This window comes from Ischnura elegans, chromosome 8, assembly GCF_921293095.1.
Source record: "Ischnura elegans chromosome 8, ioIscEleg1.1, whole genome shotgun sequence".
NCBI classification, from domain to species: Eukaryota; Metazoa; Arthropoda; class Insecta; order Odonata; family Coenagrionidae; genus Ischnura; species Ischnura elegans.
The window spans coordinates 87,956,439-87,975,423 of record NC_060253.1 but is presented as its reverse complement, the minus strand read 5'-3'; the positions used below and the strand labels follow the sequence as shown (position 1 = coordinate 87,975,423).

The following is an 18,985-nucleotide window of genomic DNA, read 5'->3' as shown; positions in this document are numbered from 1 at the left end:
ATCGCGGATGCGTGTTGGTGTTGTTTACAAACATTCGAGACTTTGAGTTGGGTTTTAGTTAACTCAATTAATTGACAAACATAAGCAAGCATGGAAAATATATATGTGAGAAAGCTTATTTAACCAGGAACTTTTGCTGCGCTAGCTATATTATATTAACTTTAAAGAATGATACTTTGATGTGTACGTATTGTGGAAGTCACAGGTTAAAGAAATGAATGACCCACAAGAAGGCATCGAATTTGAGTATTTCTACACAGCTGGTGGTGGATTGGAGACTTTTGTGGCTAGTGAAATACTGATACACGGCTCGAGCACAATTCAACTAATTACATCCGGTAAGGTGTGCTTTTCTTCTAGTCTCTCGCCAGATGAATTATTATCGGTAAAAACTGCCGAAAGACTCTTTATTTTGATTCATAGAGAGCCTCAGTTCTTGCTAAATCGCTCGAAAAGGGATGCAATCACTCATTTTAGGGCTATTGTGGAAGGTGAAAGTGCCAAAAAATGGCAACGGTGCTTAAATAAATGGAAAGAGTTCTACAGAATTTTACGTACTGATGAATGCAGTGAAGCATTAAAGTTTCGAGTTTCTTGTAAGAGTTCAGGTAAGGTGAAACATGCTTTCCCGTCATTCTTCCTTGGAAAAATAATGGCAGGGTCATTGCTTAACATGCATCCTAAATGGATTCCTGAGTTGCGCTGTCCAAAGCTTGAAGTATTAGTCCACGCAGATGGGGACATGCTAACAGTCGGTATTGCATGTTGTCTTTTTAACGAGCCATTATCCAAAAGGTCATACCTTAGTGGTATTCCAGGACAAGTGGTCCTTCGGCCGACGTTGTGTGCCGCAATGTTAGGCTTAGCATTTAAAAATGTACCAAACTCTGTGAATGACCCGATTATTCTTCTAGATCCCATGTGTGGCTCGGGTATGATTTTAGCTGAAGCCATTGCATGCGGTGACACATCAGAAAGATTGATATTACTAGGCAGTGATGCAGACACCAGTCAAATCAGCAAAGCTGCAAAAACTATCATAAAAGCCGAAGAAATGAGGATAACCAGGCGCAAAAGTACTCCGGCCAGAGGTTCGAAACCCTATTTATCACAGTTGTTCTTGGCTGATGCTAGAGCTCTGCCGCTCCCAAATAATTCCGTTCATTGCATTGTGAGCGACCTGCCCTTTGGATTGAAGCACACATGCAAGCCTTGGCCGCTGCATTTGAAAAACATTTTAAGAAGAGATATGAATGTAGTTTCTGATGTTGAAACCTCTGCAAGTACCTCCACTCAGGACACTTCTTCCTCCAATGTAGAGAAGTGTCTTGACATCGACATGAAGAGAGAGATTCACAGGACACCAAGAAAAGTTGGTGAGGAGAAACCTTAGATGATTATTGATAGCCATTGGTCAAGTCTCATTAAGTTTAAGTGAGTCACAGTATTTTTTTAATGCATAGGCACATTGGAGACTGATTCTATGCAAAATTTTACTATTCACAGATGATCAACCAGATGAGAATGCTTCCCAAGAGATTGATGCCATCATGAGTGATGTGCGCCCATGTAATCACTTGAAGGGTTTAAAAAGGAAGTATTCTAATGGAGAGGAAACAAATGTTTATGGAACTGATAAAACCAGTGAAATAGTAGACACTATTGAAGATGCAAGAAACATGTTCCCTCAAATAATTCTTGAAATGGATCGTGTATTGGTGAAAGGTGGAAGAGTTGTACTTATAATCAGTGAAAAACTCAAGGCATGCCTTCTTGAATCCGTCTGCTGGGTAACTTCTTCTCATATACCAACTGAATGTTGCTCACCCAATCAGCAATTAAGTCTTGGTGCAAAGTGCACCTCTGCTTGTCAGTCTCATCATTCAGATTCAATATCAAGACCAAAGAACATCACTCTTGAAAAGGAAGATACTGATCTTTTGAAGTCAAAGAGAAAAGGTTGGTTATGTGTGGATGAGTATAGAGTTAAACTAGGTGTTCTAGATGCTGTCATTTGTGTATTTGACACTTAAAAGTCTTCCTTAATTGTTAAAAAAAAACTTAATGCAACTTCAGTCGTGAGGCAGGGTTCTAGAGATGCAAATCCTTTTTTGTTTACCAGAGGGTCTGATTAGATTTCCATATGATGAGAGACTTTAATGCCAAAGTTGAATTAGAGAAACTTTTTAGATTTCACTTCAACTGCAGAATAGAAAGCTAGTGCAGTTGAGTCTTAGCCCACAATAACATTTGCAGCCATTAATGCAAGACTATCCGTGAATATTTTCCCCTACTAGCAATTTTTATATTTCATGATATGTATCGCAATCACCCCAGAATCTAAAAATCATTATCGAGTTACCTAATACTTGCATATCAGATCAGCATTAGTGCCTTGGGCTGGAGGGAGAATGGCTGGAAAGATCTTTAACCCCTGTCAGAACTGTAAGCTTTAAATAATTTAGTAAAATGAAGTGCAGAAAATTTTGTAGTCACTTTAAATACAAGTTTTACTGCTGATAAAGTGTGATAAGGGTAAACAACCAAACATTTACTTCACTACCTATGAATGTGCTCTGATATTATAGTTGACTGTAATTAACATTTTTATAAATTTTGTAAAAAATTAATTTCATGTGCTGATTATATGAATGAAAGTTAAATGGGAATTATTTTTAGTTTCTACTAGACAATGATCCTTGTCTCCATCACAATGTCTTTTTTCCTGTTCACAGTATATTTTGGTCTTTTTCATACGTATCATCAATACACCTGCCCTCAATTTTTGCCTTTCCTGAGATTCACCATGCCAGTCCCAAAAGACCCAAACCATCAGCTACAATCCAAGTATCGCTCTCGAATGAGTCATCATGTTCATCACAAACTGCTGTATTCACTAGCATACCGAGGGGGGTCTAACTCAGTGAGCACCATGGGCACCGTAAAGGAGGGGACACCAAAATTGAGCCTTGTATTCAAGGGTGGCTCCCAATTAGTAAGTCCAAGGCACCAAGTTGCCTTGGTATCCCCTGGCTACATTCCTTTTCTACCTATGCAAACCCACTTCTTCAATTTTGTCTTCCCAACTGACATCTGTTGCGTGGTGGGAACACTTCATCATCAGGTCCACTCTAGACTGCCAGATAATCATTTAGGTTCCCAATGATCAAATCTTAAATATGTGTTGGTAAATATAAGCTTAGGTTAACGCAAAACAGAACTGTTTTCTCTTTTGCTTTTAGCTAATTTCGATTCTCTAAAAATAAGTCTTAGAGCTTGATGGAAGTGGACCATAATTAGTAACCTGAACATTCCAAGGAGAGATATATAATTCAATCTCCCAGTCAGCGCCCATGTTGTCAAGTACCATTCTTTCTACAGGTTTGCTTTTATTTGCCACCTTAAAATCCCACTCTTTGTCATAGGTGCCAGTTTAAAATATGTTGAATTAAAAAAATAAGCAGAAGTAACTATTGAAAATGATCTGCTGATGTTTGCATTTAGGCCTGGTTACACGGTACATTACCACGTACAAGTTAATATACGTTTGCATGAATGATGTTGGTGGACTAGAACAGAACATCTACAAATGCATGAACCAAATTAGAACAGGTTCTATTTTCTGTGCATGCATTTGCACAAGTTCGGTGGTTACACAGTGCATTTTGGCGTTCATACATTTAGACATTAACCTGTACGTGTTAATGTATCGTGTAGCCAGGCCTTTTATAGTTTAGCAATTATCAGGTTTTAAAGACTAAGAAGATTTTTTGATCAAGTGAATGTAAACATTAGTTCCATTTGACAACATCACCCGACAGAAAACACAGATGAACGTCATCTACATTTGCTATAAAAATCGACAAATTTTTTTCAAACATGTTGAGGGCTGGCAAGAAATTTTTGCCAGTGATTGAACTGATGGTTGGGAACCGTGTATTATGCAGAACCAACTATGTACGATGCAGTTGAGTGACCTAATTGTGAACTTCTCCCATAATTTCCTTAAAACCCAAACATATTAGGCTCACAATCCGATTCCCAAGATATTTGAAAATAATAATGCAAGATCAACCCTGATTACAGCACCTGAAAATCAAGTCAACTCTACTCACTGCTCATTTGTCATTCTAAAAGCAGGTCAAAAATTACTACTGTGATTAATCCCCCATAAATTTCTTAAAATATAATTTCACGCATGAAAACCATATGAAAGTCTCAAGCATGATAACAATTAAACCAAGGCTGGATTTGATTTTGTGGAGGATTACAAATTACGTTAGATATTGGCCATATTGTGCCCAGTGGCAAGATAAATACGCCCATTGGATCGCTGTGCCATGATTAGCAAAATGGATGCAGGTTAAGTAGAACCATTGATGAATGTAGACACGCCCACTACCAATCATTCAATTTCGTCAAGTCCACTCAGGAAAATAATGTTTTCTGGTGACGAGGGGGCACCTTCATCAGCATTAACCATTATATGACATACTATATGGTGATAGGTTGTAAATGGAAACATATATAATTAACTTCAAAAGCTGTTATATTAAGTAAAAATAATCTTGTTGACTACAAATAAATAACGAACCTCAATGGAATGTATATTATATACATACATAAATTGCAGACACGGCGGAGAAAATACTACTTATAAATCATAGAGTCTTTCACTAATGCATCCAACTTATTTTTGAAAAGTTCACTTTTGATTGGCTCATTTAAGTTGCACACAGGGTTCTTTACAACGTATTCCACGTACACCTTGAAAGGAGAGATTATTAAGACAGCTATTTATTTCCGACATATTAAGCAAATTTCACACTGAACTAAGTAAAACGGCATCACTCACCTGGCGATATATGTCTCTCAGTAATTCTCTGACGTTTTGGGCGTTAGTATCGGTATTTAACACAAATTTTAACCCAGACGGTGTTTCAAAATAATGCAGAGCGTACTTGCTTGTTTTGTAATAAAGAAATCCTTCTTTCACGTCCAAAGGAGATATTTTTCCAACGAAGGACTTTATCGAAAAGAGCATGCCATACATTAACTTGGCTTCCTGCAAGAGAAAAAAGGGTTTTGAAAAATCACTACTCATAAGAGGATGATTGAGCCCAAGAAATTTTACATGCCTCTTCACGAGTGATGCCAGAAGACTTCAAGCGGTTCCATTCCGTATAATACATGAGGGTTCCATTTCGATCAAAAATATAAAGGTTGTGGATCGTCATTACGATGAGTTAATGTCCACAGTTGACGTCTCTTCAGCCTCCCCATACACTGAATAATTTAAGTGTTTCTTCCAATAAAACAGTTACACCACGTTAAGGTGTAATTTTCTAAACACACTTAACAATTTTCCATCCCTTCTTAAAAGAGATGAGACAGAATTTATAGGAATACTTGAATAGAGTAATACAAACACGTACCTAAGTGAAGAAAACGAGGTGCAGCCTAAATAGCCGTTTTAGTTTCCACACAGTAGTACAATGAAAGGCAAGAAAAATGCTCGAAAATCAAGCTTAAAAATCTGGCGCGATATCAATCAGGATACAAATTTAAATAACATCTAAAACAGGATATTCACTGTTCCGACCGCCACAAAAATAACCTCAACCCACTTCTGCAGATTGTGCTGGTTGCGCAGTATCCGCTTCCTTTGGAGATTGCTCGCTTCGCTTTCGTTAATAGTTTGAATTTGGGAGCAAATGCTCTAAGTAAATCCTGTTGAGAATTCACTCAAACCGGTACAATTATAAAATAACGAATCCTGAATGTATGAAATTACTTATTCGTAGCTATAGAGAGGAATGAAGGTACTTTTAATTCATGTTTAAATTCGTAAACGACCACAACTACGCCCACTGTTTGTGTTTACATGGTTGGTGCATAGCTGTGAATCGATTTTTTTCTTTCCTACTGTATTTCTAATTTTTACGTATTCAATTTTTAATGCATAAGTGTATATTTTATTTCATTCGCAATCTGATAACTCATATTCATTGTCAGTGAAATACTGTCATCTTTGTTCTGTGGACTACTTGCTGCATGTTGTTAATATTAGTGATAGTCATCATGAGGGCACTCACTTTAGAATCGTGCATTTATTCGTCGAATGTTTTTTTCATTAATTTAGGCTCTGAAATGTCCCAAAGTAGCCGTACCTTACCGGATGGAGGTTCATTCCTGCAATGAGTGATTCAGATGACACGGACTTGTTACTTCTTATCCCTCCAGATTTTTTCTTCGTAGCTCCGTCACCATCTCCTGCATCTTCACCATCTACTCTTTCTCCTCCACCTGCTCCTAAATTATCATATAAAAAAGGAAGACCTCTCACTGAAGAACTGGCTAGAAAATCCTTGGAAGAGATCACTTCCAAGCTCAAAGTCATTGACGAAAGACTTAACTTCATTGAAAGTCAACGCTCCGCTGACTCCATGGATGGTGATCGATCATCGAATTGGTTTGACCTGGACAGGTATGTTTGTTTCCACTTAGGTTGACGACCATTTTTATTTCTACCTTTTGCCTTTTACTTTCATAACGCTTTATTTTTAGCATTGGATCAGGAAGCACTAAGTATCGCCCGCCCGATTCAATGGACAAAGTCTCAGAAAGAAGATCTACGAATGTTCAGGAATTAATCCAAGCTTCGGTTAGAGATCCTCAAAGTGTATTGCAACGAAAGGTTGGCCCACATACTCAAAGCTGGGGACCTAGTGGCCGAGATAGCCAGTTCCATTTCTCTCAAATAGCAAGGTGTTCTAGTGGAAGAATAGATGGTGCAACTTTGGCAAGAGGTATAATATTATTAAAACATTGAATCTTTCTCCATGTATGAATGATTTCAGTTAGTGTACATTTCTTGTCTAATCGCAATTCCATTTCAATCAGAGCATTAATCCTTTAATTTTTAATTAATCCTTCTTAATGAGGTTTTGGCGTCATATGATATGTAAATTTCATTTTGTAGTTAACATAATCGATTTGTTTTTTTTTTACACGAGTATTAAAGAAGTGTGCTTTTCCATATTTACTTTTCTATGTTCAATTGATCTTTTCTTATAATCTATACTCTATAATACCTCCAGATTCATTAAATTCCAGCCCCATATCAGGAAAAAGATGGCAGTAGTGATGAAGAAGGAGAAGCAGACACTAGGGAGAGAAGGTCATCATCTTTGCCCCCAACTCCCTCCTCTCATCGACTACAGAAAAAGTTAGGGGGTTATCCCGAGTCAATGAGCTTCAGACCAAGGTCCTTGTATAGGGAGCTTGGTCAACCCACTCCAAACATGGAAGATACCACCAGCAGATTCAGTAATGAAATGGAAAGAAATTCCAAGCAGAGGACTACAAATGAAGTTAGAGGGAGAAGTTCTACAGCCACACCACTTTTCTTGGAGAATGGAAGATTTGCACAGCTGGACTTCGGTAACAGGGAGGAGCAATCTCTGAGGAAGAAGGGTGGAGAAAAGAACTCTGTTGTTAGAGAAAGTGGATCAGATTGGGTTGACCGGAGGACGAGTGGGGAGGAAAGGTCAAATCAGTCCCTTGGTACTGAGGGAGATGAATCATTCAACATGAATCTGAGCAATTTGGATGGTACACTTGGAGTGTCTGCCATTCTGCCTTCACTCTCATCCCTTGGGCTTGGAACCTCTGGTTTTCAGGGTTCTCTGAATATGACGAAAGAGAGTGGCACCTCTTTGGCAGGAGGTCCGGATGGAGGCTTCAGCTTGTCTGAGGTTGAAAGGCTGCTGGAGGACATGCATAAGACTCAGATCGAGATGGAGAGGAGTATGAGAAGAGGAAAGGCACAGTTGCTGAATCGCAGGGATGAAGGGCAAGGAAACGACTCAAAAGTGGACTCTTCCATTGGGGAGACAGATGTGAAAGAAGACTTGAGCATTTGCAAGAAAGGACTCGTGCAGGAAGAAGTCCAGAGACGGGAAGGGTGGGTGATGGAAGGGAAAAGTGGAGGCTCCCCCAAACAGTCTAACTCATCTCCTGTAAAAATTGTTGTAGATGGTGCACCAAAAAAGAGTCAGCCTACAGACAAAATGGAAGATTTTCAAGGGATTGCTGCAAAATTCTCTGCAGAAAGAGAACGGATTGAGGGATTGATGGCGAAGGATGGACCTCCAATTTACCGTTCAAAATCTGATGAATCCCTCACTGGTGGACATGGGAAGTCCTCTGGGGGCCACACACGGGGAAAATATCTAGGTGTGGATTCCAATGATGATAGTTTCATCAGCTCTGGACCTCTCACCTCAAAAAATATCACTCGTTTAGGAGATACCTTAGGATCAGTTCCAGATCTTGGACTGGGTGTCAGAGAAATGTTTGCAAATCCTGAGAAATATCGGGAACCAGTGGAGGAACCTCCTTTCACCAAAAAGAACATGAGTCTCCTTGGTTGTTCCAATCCTGCGTCCTTAGATGCCCAGACAGCCGTTGCTCAGGGCATTAAAACCAGGGTATTGGAGTCTTATGAAAAACCACCCAGTAATAGGAAAACACCTGATTGTCCCCAGATATGTTCTGGGAATGCTAGCAGGGAAGTTAGGCCGAAAACCCATTCTGATGTGGAAGCAACTGGCATAAGTCAAATTCAGGGCCAGGGTAACAGTGCCAATATTGGCATGAACCCTGGGGCACATGTATCACAACCAATGCAGAATGTCCCTGTCCCACGTGGTCCCAGCCTTGCTCCTCAGAAATACCTGTACTCTCCCCAGTCTCTCGTAGAAAACCAAGAAAACTCTGGCCGGGATGCCAGACGGCAGATACAGCTAGAAAAGATGAAATCTAAAGAGCCGGAGTTGCACTCTCAATTACCAAGGGACAATGCCTCAAGACATGCCTCAGTTGATGAGGATGTCCGAGTTAATCCTCAGGAGAAGGGTGAGGAAATTGCTGATGGCACCTCTGACCAAGAAGACCTCACCCTCCCCAAGCCAATGGGGCCAGTGATGGTTGTTGGAGGAGAGGGAAGGCAGAGAAAAAGGCGCAAGGCTGGGGAGAATGATGGTTTTGGTTGGGAAGGGAGCAGAGGCGGCAGGCAATTGAAAAATGATGGAAGTAGTGTGGGGAAGAGTCAAGGTCATTGGTGGAACAAAGGTAATGGGATTGGTCGGAATGGTAGAGGTGCTTGGAATGAAAGCAGAAGAAAATGGGCAACCCAGGACGGTGGCCACAAAAGCTTGGATGATTATCTGGGTCAGTCTAGGGGTAGAAGATTCAAAGACTCAGGTTTCCATGATGATGGAGCTCAGAGCTTTCCTTGGGATCCCTCTGGTGCTGGTCGCCGATTCCTTGGTGAATCAGACATGTGGGATCCTCCTCTTACTCCTGGGTTAACCGCTGCTGAGGAGATAATCACCCTTAGAAGAAAGTTAGAAGAGGAAAGATTTCGGCGGGAGGTTAGTGTGCACCTCATTAAAGTTTCCTTTAGTCATTTGCATGACAGAAAGAGTCCATTGCAACAGTCAGTTAACATCCCCTTGTTAATTAATCACTTAGTTGTATCCCAAAGCAGAAATCTGTCAATAATGGCAGTTATGTGTTGAAACTAGTTGGGAAAATAAATAATTTATGCAATGAGTGTTTAATTCACAAGCAATGGAATGCTGTTATTTATTGGACAAATCAGAGTGATTGATGTATTACTGGTGACCGACTGAAAAGCATCTTAAGGTATCTCTCTTTTGATAATGGGTCTGTTGAACTACCTATTTTCGAATGATTTTGTAATTTATTTAGTATTCATTAAAACTCACTCATGAAACCATTGCTAGAATGTGTCTCTGTAAGTTACTCTTAGTGAGGTACAGTGTGGACTTCTGCAATCATATTTCAATTTTTAACAAACTTATTGAAGATAGTTCAAGCTACGGTATTCTGCGGAAATCCTTCCTTTATTGTGCCCAAGTAAATTTATTTTAGCATACACTGTTTTTTCTACTCGTAGCATTGTGAGCGAGTCATTGAAGAGGTTGGCCGCCGAGCATTGGAGTCCCAGGAGCGTTTGGCCGTTTGCCAAGGATTGGGCAAGGCAAAGGATGTGGCTTTGGGTAAATTCCGTGAAGCTTGGGAAGAAGCTGTTAGTGGTTGGAAACGTGAAGCTGAGGCACGCAAATCCTTGGAGGACGAAGTTGATCGTTACAGGGATAGGGTGGATGCTGAAATTGCATTTAGAGATCAGGTTGGTGAAATATTTTAACCACAGGGGTCATTTGTAAGCAGTTTTTAAAACTTAAAAAAAAGTAGTTTGCTGGCTCATTATCGTATGACTCTTAAGGCCTGTTTACAGGATACATTAACCCGTAAGAGTTAATGTCTAAGTGTACAAATGCGTGAATGAACACGAAAATTCACTGTGTAACCATCCAACTTGTGTGAATACATAGATGTACAGATAATAGAAGCTGTTTTGATTCGGTTCATGCATTTGTACTTGCTCCATTCCGGTCCACAAAAATTGTTCATTCAAACACACATTAACTCATACGTGTTACTGTATCTTGTAAGCAGGCCTTTTCTAAATGTAAAAATTCTTCCTGAGTTCTCCACTGGTTCAGGTTTTCCATATGCCTACATTTCCATACTAAACTTGCTCATCTTCTGCAGGGAAAATGTGTTTTCATACCACAGTTTTTTCTTTTCTTTTCACGACTCATTTTAACTTTTCATCACATATCTGCCCTTATTATACTGCACGAGTCAAGCATCGAAATGTCTGCTAATGAAAACCTGACCCAGGGGAAACCCGAGAGGAATTCCTGCAATCAGATTGCTGGGAAAGCCTACAACCCTGTTTCATGCACAATAAATTATTTTGATGGTAGAGGTTATTCTGTAGAAATCCGTACCATATTTTATGTACTTGGCCTTTCCAAACTTAATTCATTGAAAAGTAACAAGGGTACTAAATTTTTGCATCAAGCTTATTTGCCTTGGTTCCTGAAGTTTGGTTTTTGTTATTTATCAATATTATAACCATGGCCTCAAAATTTGATAGTTTGTCTGCAATTAATGGAAATGAGCTGGTTTCTGTGATTTTTGTATAAAAATAGTACTACTGGTCTTATGCAAAATGCTACTTCATTAAATTTGGTTGTCTGGGTTTTCTCCTCAGCGGCAAAAGCAACTCGAGGCAGAGATGGTGCGTCTCGGGGCCGAAAGCTCAACTCTACGTGAGGAACTTCGAAAGGGGCAACGTGAAATGGCTGATGTCACAGCCCGCTTGAGTGGGATGCTAGAAGCAGCCACAAAAGAAGTAACTACCACCAGGAAAGAATGTGAAAGTGCAGTTTTGAAAGAGGCCAGGGCCCAAGATGCAGCTGCAAAGGTAAGGAAGTTTTTTCATAACATATTGTGACCTTTTTTTTTAAGGTTGAAAGAGAATTGAGGGCAAATTTTATTAAAAAAACAACGGAGTGCAATTTTCAAGTGGCCAAGAGAAACACAAATATGATGATCAATATTGCTACTAACAGATGGATTCTCTTATAGTTTGCGGTCATGGGGATCTGAATTGTACAATAGTTGGGGAACTTCTTTATTTTTCATAGTTATGTCAACTTATTGACTGTCTTCGATAAAAACATATATTTGCCATCTAATTTTCAATTATATGATTCATCTTCAACTCTTTTATGTGCCAAGGCTGAGGAAAAAGTGAAAGATGCCATGACGAAATTGGATGAATCTACCCAGAGGGCCAATGGCTTAGAAGCTGAAAAAAGCATGATGAAGCAAGAGTTGGAAACAGTGCAAGGGAAATTGAAAGATTGCATGGGTCGCATTGCCACTTTAGAGACTCGCCTGGCCGATGCTGAGGTTGCCACTGATCATGCACGGCTGAGTGAGGTGAGTGATAACTTTGAATTTTTTCATTCCTGGAATGCTATTCCTTTTTTCTAGGGATGCAACTACTGAAATGGAAAGATTTAATGGACCCAAAAAATACTCCATCTTTGATGGCTGCATCTTTTAAAAGTGAACTCTAGGCATGCGTGTATAAATGTGAAAGTATGGTCTATATCGCAAACATTTAACTGTTTCCATGACTTTTATTTTAAACAGAAAAAAGCATGTGAAGAGCGAATGGCTGCCCAGCAAGAATTGGAAAAGGAGAGAGTAAATTTAAAGGAATATTATCAGACTCAGGCAAGTTTATTGTTTAGTTAGTACTTTCTTAGGCAAATTAATCATTCTGTAGCATTATTTTTTTTATTATTATTATAAGAATAAGTGAGGAAGTATTTGCTGATTTTCTTGATGCTATGATAATCATATGGAAAATTATGAGTTCTGATGAGCTTTTCCTGTACATGTATGTGTAGGCTTGTGTATATTTTATCTATGTTGACTTTAGCCATGCGAATGTATCAATGTATTGCCATTGATGAAATATAAGTGGTGTCCATTCTAGTATTTTTCCAAATTCATTATGTTATCAACTTCTTTTTCATTGGAAAGGACTCACCTAACTGGATTGTTGTGGAAGAGGGTTATTTATTATATGTATTTTATTTAGTAATTATTATTATTTGTGTACTAGTATGTCTGTGTGTATACATGATTGTAATCGGGTAAAAGTGATGGATTTTGAAATATGTTTTTAGGTGGAGGAAGTGGTTAAATCAAAGGTTAAAGAACTTCAGGGACAATTGGACTCAATTGTTCTTTCTCTGAGGAAGGAGACAGAAATGAGAGAGGAGTTAGCTAAGAGACAGGGTGAAGAAAGGCTGAAACTTCTTAGTCAAAAGTAAGTTGTATTCTTTTTCAGAAGTCACTCTAGTAGCTTATTTTACAGGAATGGTGAGGTTTGAAACTACAGCAGAGTATTTTATTTTAAAACTTGATGTATTGGACAAATAGAATCCTGTTCTATGCAAATACTGAAATGAGATTTTAGTAAGATTGAGTTTATGTCTCATGGTTTTATAAAAAATGAATATGGTATCTCTTGGTGCCATTGTGTTATTCATTGCTGGATTCTATCTGCGATGGTATTGAAATATTGAAGGCTGTCCAAATTGATAAGTAAAACTTTCTCTGCATTGAAGTGATGATGCATTTTGATAGTTTATTATAGATTCAGTACCTTTAGAGTGGATATTGGTGCTTAAGTTTTGAAAATATTTCAGTTTCTATGAGGCATTTTCTGAAACAAAAATTTTAAGGTGGGAATTATAAGGGGTCCTTAAATGCCTTCAAAGTTTCAAAATTTCAATGCAACTCCAAATGAGGGTTAAGCCAAAATTGAGAAGCGAAACACCACAGTATGATTTTGGAATCTTCTGTAATGCGTAAAAATTGCACGGACGCTTAATGCATCATTGGGATGTCAATATTATAGAGATTGTTATGAGCCATCAAAAATTTTGTTGTATTATTCTTAAGTTATAAGGGAAAATTTCTTTCCATGGTCATGATGGAATAACAAACCTTATTTACCCTTTTGTAGTTTTCTCTGGGCAAAATTCTTACCAAATACTGTCCATGGATATGATGTTTCTCATGCTTTATTTATCAAAATAGGATAGCCTCTCACCAACATCAGACTACATATTTTTACATCTTTCAGATTAAAAAATCATCTTTTGTTCTTGTTCTTATAAATTTTTATTCAGTTTTCGGGAGTTTATTATTCCTTGTTCAAAATATGTGTTCCGTGGGACAGAGATATTTTTCCTAAAATATGTTTCCTTCCTTTGTTACTATTGTATTTAAAAAACGGAATATGTAATGTGTGAGAGCTTGTGCCACAGTGCGACAGCATGAAGTCTATGTTGGCATGGTATCAAAAGAGTTTCATGTTTGGCGCATCAATGAAGTAAATGGTATTTATAACAATTGTTAATAAAGTTATAATTCTGTTCAACCTCGCTCATCGTGTCATCATTACATCTTTGTTTTTCAAACTCTATTACAATTGGCAATTAAAAACAATGGTGGACAAGCTCATTTTGACAGTTTTACTTTATATTGTAACCATGATAATTCTTTGTTGCACTTTGAATATACCAGGCACTCTCAGGAGGTGAGCCTTCTCGAGCAAAAACATGAGGAGGAGCTTTCTCTTTGGAGCCTGCGGCTGAAGAGGGCTGTCAGTGAGGCGGAGAAACTGAGGGCATGGAGGAACCAGCTAACCAAGGGAATGCAATCACAATTGAAAGAGATGTCACGCTTCATAGCATTCGGAAATGAGGGTGTTGAGAACAAATCCTTTTCAAGTCCTCCAAAAAAACCCGAGAAGGTGAGTTTAAATTTATTAATTGTTCCAGATTTTCATTGTGAAAAATCATAATAACGAATATCAAATCATTGTAGAGATTGATGTAATGTTTGTTTTTTTCCCAGCGGATAATGATGCCGAAGATTTTTTGGGTTTCACACCGGGTAAGGTCCTCCATATCTCCTTTGGACATTTTCATCCAATCCAGGGATTGGATTCCTGAATCCCTGAGGATGATGCACAAGTTGCACATCGAAACGAGATATGGAGGACCTTACCCGGTGTGAGCTCCAAGAAATCTTCACAGCTATTTTAGAGATATGTAGAATAGTATCATTAAGGAATAAATTTCCCTCATAATGATATTTTTATTTGAGCTTGTAACCTGAATGGATACTTTTCCTAGTAGAAAATGAGGTGCTCCATTAAAACTCTAGAAACTTTTCTTGGTTATGGTAACAAATGAGTGCAGAATGTATGTATTGTGGACAGTAAAGCTTCAATGTGACTGAAGACTCCACAACAAGGATGGCAAAATATTATACTGTAAACATAGATATCTCTCATGAGTTAATTTATGAGTGGAAACGTAAATTATTTCAATCATGATATTTCAAATTTAGTGACAAAGGTTATTCTGATTTTCATACAAGCATCACTGCAAGGTAATGAAGTATGTTCATCTGTTCTACTCAACATGTCAGAACTATATTCCGATCTTCACTCTCCCACTCTTTCTTATTTGAATATCACTTCTTGTTGGCTTTGAAAAATATCTCCATTCCATACTCTTTGGAATCCTGATGTGATGCAAATCATATGAAATACATGGACAACTTGAATGCCTCACAATCTGACAATACATACTTCTTTTCTATTATTCTGTCTTTGATACCTTCTTGCTCTGACATTGAGATTCACTGAGGACACTTGTAACTACATATCAAGCATGTAGCTGGGGAGGGCTTTTGGGGCTTAACTCCTCTCCCGACCCCTGAAATGTTTTGCCGTTGTGGTGACTACCCACAATATATCTGCTGAGGAGACCACTAGCTTAAGGACACCTATCCTCAGATATTCCAGTTTTTAAATGTAGCTATTTTCACAGTGTTTGCCCATACATAGCCAACAACGAATTTAATTTCCAGAATTGTGCAAACGAGACATCTATGTGGCTATTAATGAAATGTACGGCTTTTCAATGTGCAAATTGAAAACAAAATGTCAGTACAGATCATGTGCATTCCACCCAAGCTACCCTGAAGCATATTTCTGGCTACATGCTTGTCATGTATCACATGTATAAGGTTATAGCACAAAGCCCTATAAATATAAGCCAAATCAAAATTTTCTAAAATGAATAAATCTCTTATGTTGCAAGTAATTAATTCTTTCACATAATTATTGAGGTGGTAATTGATTATTGGAATGATTGGTTCGTTATTACATGTAATCTGATTTTCTGTACTTATCAAATCATTGCATTTGATGAATACTACTTATCAGATGAGAATAATCTATCATTTCAACCAAAATAATTTATGTCCGTCTCATTACTCAGAATGTCTCTGCTTGAAATCCATTGTTGATGGTTTTATGCTGTGAAGGCAGGCCACATTTAAGTCGCTTGTGAATATTAATGCTGACGAATGAATAGGATAAAATAGCAATTTTAAAATTTTGTGGTTTGTTTTCAAAATGTAATGGTGGACTAGTTTTACTTCCATTAAGAGTTAACATTATTTAACCCTCCTTTTTATGTAGAAAACAAGTCCAGGAGAAACCTCATGGAGAGATGTTATGGCCTCTTTGAATTATCATGACACTTCAGATGTTATCCCCGAGAAAGATGTTGTTCCTAAGAAAGACACAGATCAGGATTTGGGATATGCAAGCATGATCAAGGAGAAGACGGAGAAGGAAGCTGTGAGCAGTGGAAGTAAACATTCACTTCCAAATAGTGACCTGAAGAAGTACATTCAAATGGTGAGTGATTCTCAAACCTGTGTTGTGGTATGAGATGTAATTTGATTATGATCATGCTATATTTTATGGAACCTTTAAACATGTTCATTCCTGAAGTTATTATTTTATAAGCATGGCATTAACATGTAAATTAGTAAGCAGTCTCACGTTCAAGTTTGGCGATAATTAAAGTTGAAATATTCTGTGAAGAAATGATATGACTTTAATGGTATTCATGATTTGCTCTCTCTGCTGCTGGTGTGGCATACTACAAGTTACACCTTGAAGTAATTTTTCTTTCAAGCCAGTGTCCCTGCAGATTTACTGGACTAGGTGTTCATGTTTCATGAATTCCACATTGTGGTACAGAAATTTGCTTATAAGAAAGATGTGTTGAAGATATTAGATGTTACAGTACTTAGCCAGTTATCTATATATAAAGTCTATAGCTTAGTGAAAGGACTCGTACAAATGGCTTATAAATAATGCATTCCTTTACCCAGCATAATCCATCTTGAGCCATTGCTATTCTGTATGAAATGACATCACTATCAATGAGGTTGTTTTTATTACTAGGAGATTTTTTATTCATGATGAAACAAACACATTAGTTCACCTAACTTATTTCATAGAAAAACTTATGTGAGTTTCAGAAATTCAGCACCATTTTTAGGGTGGAAAATGCCTCTTTAAGCTGAAAGGAAGATCTGAGGCTTTCCCAGCATATGATGATTCTGAAGTTGTTTTGGGTTTACCACCGGCTGAGGCTCTCCATCTCTGCCGACGTTTCGATGGCCTTGTGGTCTATCGTCATCAGGGCTTCAAGCATCAAGCCCTGATGACGATGACCAATATGGCCATCAAAACGTTAGCAGAGATGGAGAGCCTTACCCAGTGGGAAACCCGAAACAACTTCAACGCCTCTTTAAGTTTCCAAAACCAGGATTCGTTTTTGCATTGAATAATTAAAATTTGAAGTGTTTGTTTCATTGTGAATGTACAATCCTTACACGAAGTGATGCTGGGAACCATTTCCTATATTGATTATTAACTTACCTAATTACCTCTAATGCTTCAAAAATACTATTTAGAATTAATATTGGATTCCCAATCTAATCATTAACAAAGTAAAATGCAGTGTATAGATATTTTTCATAATTCTTTCTGGGTCTGAAGTAATATTATTCTAAGAAGTCAATTATCATTACTCTTTCTATTTATCCTCACCAATAGCTGCTCGACCGTGAGCCTGGAAAACCAGTTAGCCTGATGGATATTGGAAGTGAGAGTGATGAAGATGTGGAGATTCATAATATGGAAGTGAAGCAACGGCAACCGGTAGAAACTAAGGAAGTGACGAAGCCCATGAAGACCACAGAAAGTGAAAAGATGAATGTGAAAGAGCATAAGGCATCAAAAAAGGCAAGGAGAAAAGAGGGTGGTGGTACTTTCATCATTAAACAGTCTAAAGATGCTCATCTGCAAGCAATGTGGGAGCCAATGGCATTAAAGCTGAGTGAACCATGCTCATCTGGTCAGTTATTTGAGGGTGAAAAATGTGAGCTAGAAGGACAGAGAAGTAGAAAACCACCTTGGAAATAGACATCTTTTTGAGTGATTAAGCGCCTCTTCTCTGAACCCCTGTACCTGCTTTAATGAATTCAGTGTAGTGTGTATGTGTCTTTATTATACTCAGGACAAATTGATTGTCTTCCTCATGTAACCTTTCCAGACAATGTGTAGTGTTTTATTGTGATTTGTGAATATATCCTTCGTGCAATGAAATGTGAGATCCGCCTTGTATTCGGTGGAGTGTATAGTACAGTCTGTATATGTATTGAATTCAATGTAAAAAATCATTTTATAGCTCTGTTTATATGAAGAACCAAAAAATGTACTAATTAAATAAATTTATATATCTATTGAATCATTCAGCCTGCACTGGTCTTTTTTCAATGTTTATTCTACAGAGTAGGATTTTGAAACATTCATGCAAGGCCTGTTTGGTCAATGGTCTCCTACTAGCTGAAAATGTACCGTATTTGTCTGAATACAGTCCCCCCTTTTTTTCCAAAAATGCCCTCGGTAAAAGTAATGGGGGGACTATATTCAAACCCATTTTTTTAATTTTTTCCCGAAACTCAAGCCTCAAAATTAGGGGGGGGGGGACTATATTCGGAGAAATTCGGTATGTCTCATTATAATTAATCACTTACCCTGATGAAAATTCCAGTTTTATCTTTAACATTTCCTCAACCAGTTTTGGGTGCATATTTCTCTTCATAGCTTCTTCCTTCCACTTCCTTGCCCTTATATTGTTTTGCACCTGAATTTTATAGGCACTAGGTTGTGGTCCAAGTAACACTCGCTACTTGGAAGTTTTTCACACGTCGCTCTTACGCAGGTAGTACCAATTATTTCCTATCCAAATGCTACCTACCTCCAAATGACTTTTGTCTCTGTATGTATCACCCAAAAACCCATCACCCCAGTTATCCCAACTGTCCTCCTTTCTCACATTGAAAGCCTCTTCATAGCTATCATCCCTTTCTCTATTTCATGTTTGATATTATATAGCTTCCTCATCTGCGTGATTGTCCTGATCTCTCCGCATCTATTGATGCTTTCTCCTTAACACCTTTGTATTATTGCTTTGATAGAGTTGGTAACAACTGGTATGGAATTTGTGAGATAGAGATCTTGAGAGCATAGCTGCCTTGATTATGGGACAGGTTCTATTTGGAGGAATTCTTAGGATCT

General features: G+C 38.1%; 3 protein-coding genes across 8 annotated transcripts; 2 read left to right on the top strand and 1 right to left on the bottom strand.

The window, feature by feature from the left end:
- Nucleotides 1-214: 214 nt before the first annotated feature.
- On the top strand, nucleotides 215-2,663 carry LOC124163256 (THUMP domain-containing protein 2-like). The gene is made up of 2 exons (XM_046540034.1): nucleotides 215-1,376; nucleotides 1,507-2,663. The coding sequence occupies exons 1-2, from the start codon at nucleotides 215-217 to the stop codon at nucleotides 2,031-2,033; spliced, it is 1,689 nt and encodes a 562-aa protein (XP_046395990.1). The 3' UTR covers nucleotides 2,034-2,663.
- On the top strand, nucleotides 254-18,152 carry LOC124163255. Of its 5 annotated transcripts, none has more exons than XM_046540031.1 (12): nucleotides 254-338; nucleotides 6,143-6,487; nucleotides 6,568-6,809; nucleotides 7,117-9,437; nucleotides 9,986-10,219; nucleotides 11,153-11,365; nucleotides 11,683-11,886; nucleotides 12,103-12,186; nucleotides 12,645-12,787; nucleotides 14,053-14,281; nucleotides 16,025-16,246; nucleotides 17,459-18,152. In XM_046540031.1, exons 2-12 carry the CDS (start codon nucleotides 6,198-6,200, stop codon nucleotides 17,825-17,827), a joined length of 4,551 nt encoding a protein of 1,516 aa, XP_046395987.1. In that variant the 5' UTR covers nucleotides 254-338; nucleotides 6,143-6,197; the 3' UTR covers nucleotides 17,828-18,152. The 5 variants fall into 5 exon arrangements, with proteins under 5 accessions (XP_046395987.1, XP_046395989.1, XP_046395985.1 ...); XM_046540033.1 differs by lacking the exon at nucleotides 254-338 and adding an exon at nucleotides 3,260-3,363; XM_046540029.1 differs by lacking the exon at nucleotides 254-338 and adding an exon at nucleotides 5,679-5,822.
- LOC124163258 (trafficking protein particle complex subunit 1) lies at nucleotides 4,532-5,620 on the bottom strand. 2 transcript variants are annotated; one of them, XM_046540035.1, is made up of 4 exons: nucleotides 5,436-5,620; nucleotides 5,139-5,286; nucleotides 4,856-5,065; nucleotides 4,532-4,767 (listed from the first exon to the last, which is right to left on the bottom strand). In XM_046540035.1, exons 2-4 carry the CDS (start codon nucleotides 5,235-5,237, stop codon nucleotides 4,651-4,653), a joined length of 426 nt encoding a protein of 141 aa, XP_046395991.1. In that variant the 5' UTR covers nucleotides 5,238-5,286; nucleotides 5,436-5,620; the 3' UTR covers nucleotides 4,532-4,650. The 2 variants fall into 2 exon arrangements, with proteins under 2 accessions (XP_046395991.1, XP_046395992.1); XM_046540036.1 differs by having other exon boundaries at nucleotides 5,373-5,612.
- Nucleotides 18,153-18,985: the final 833 nt, after the last annotated feature.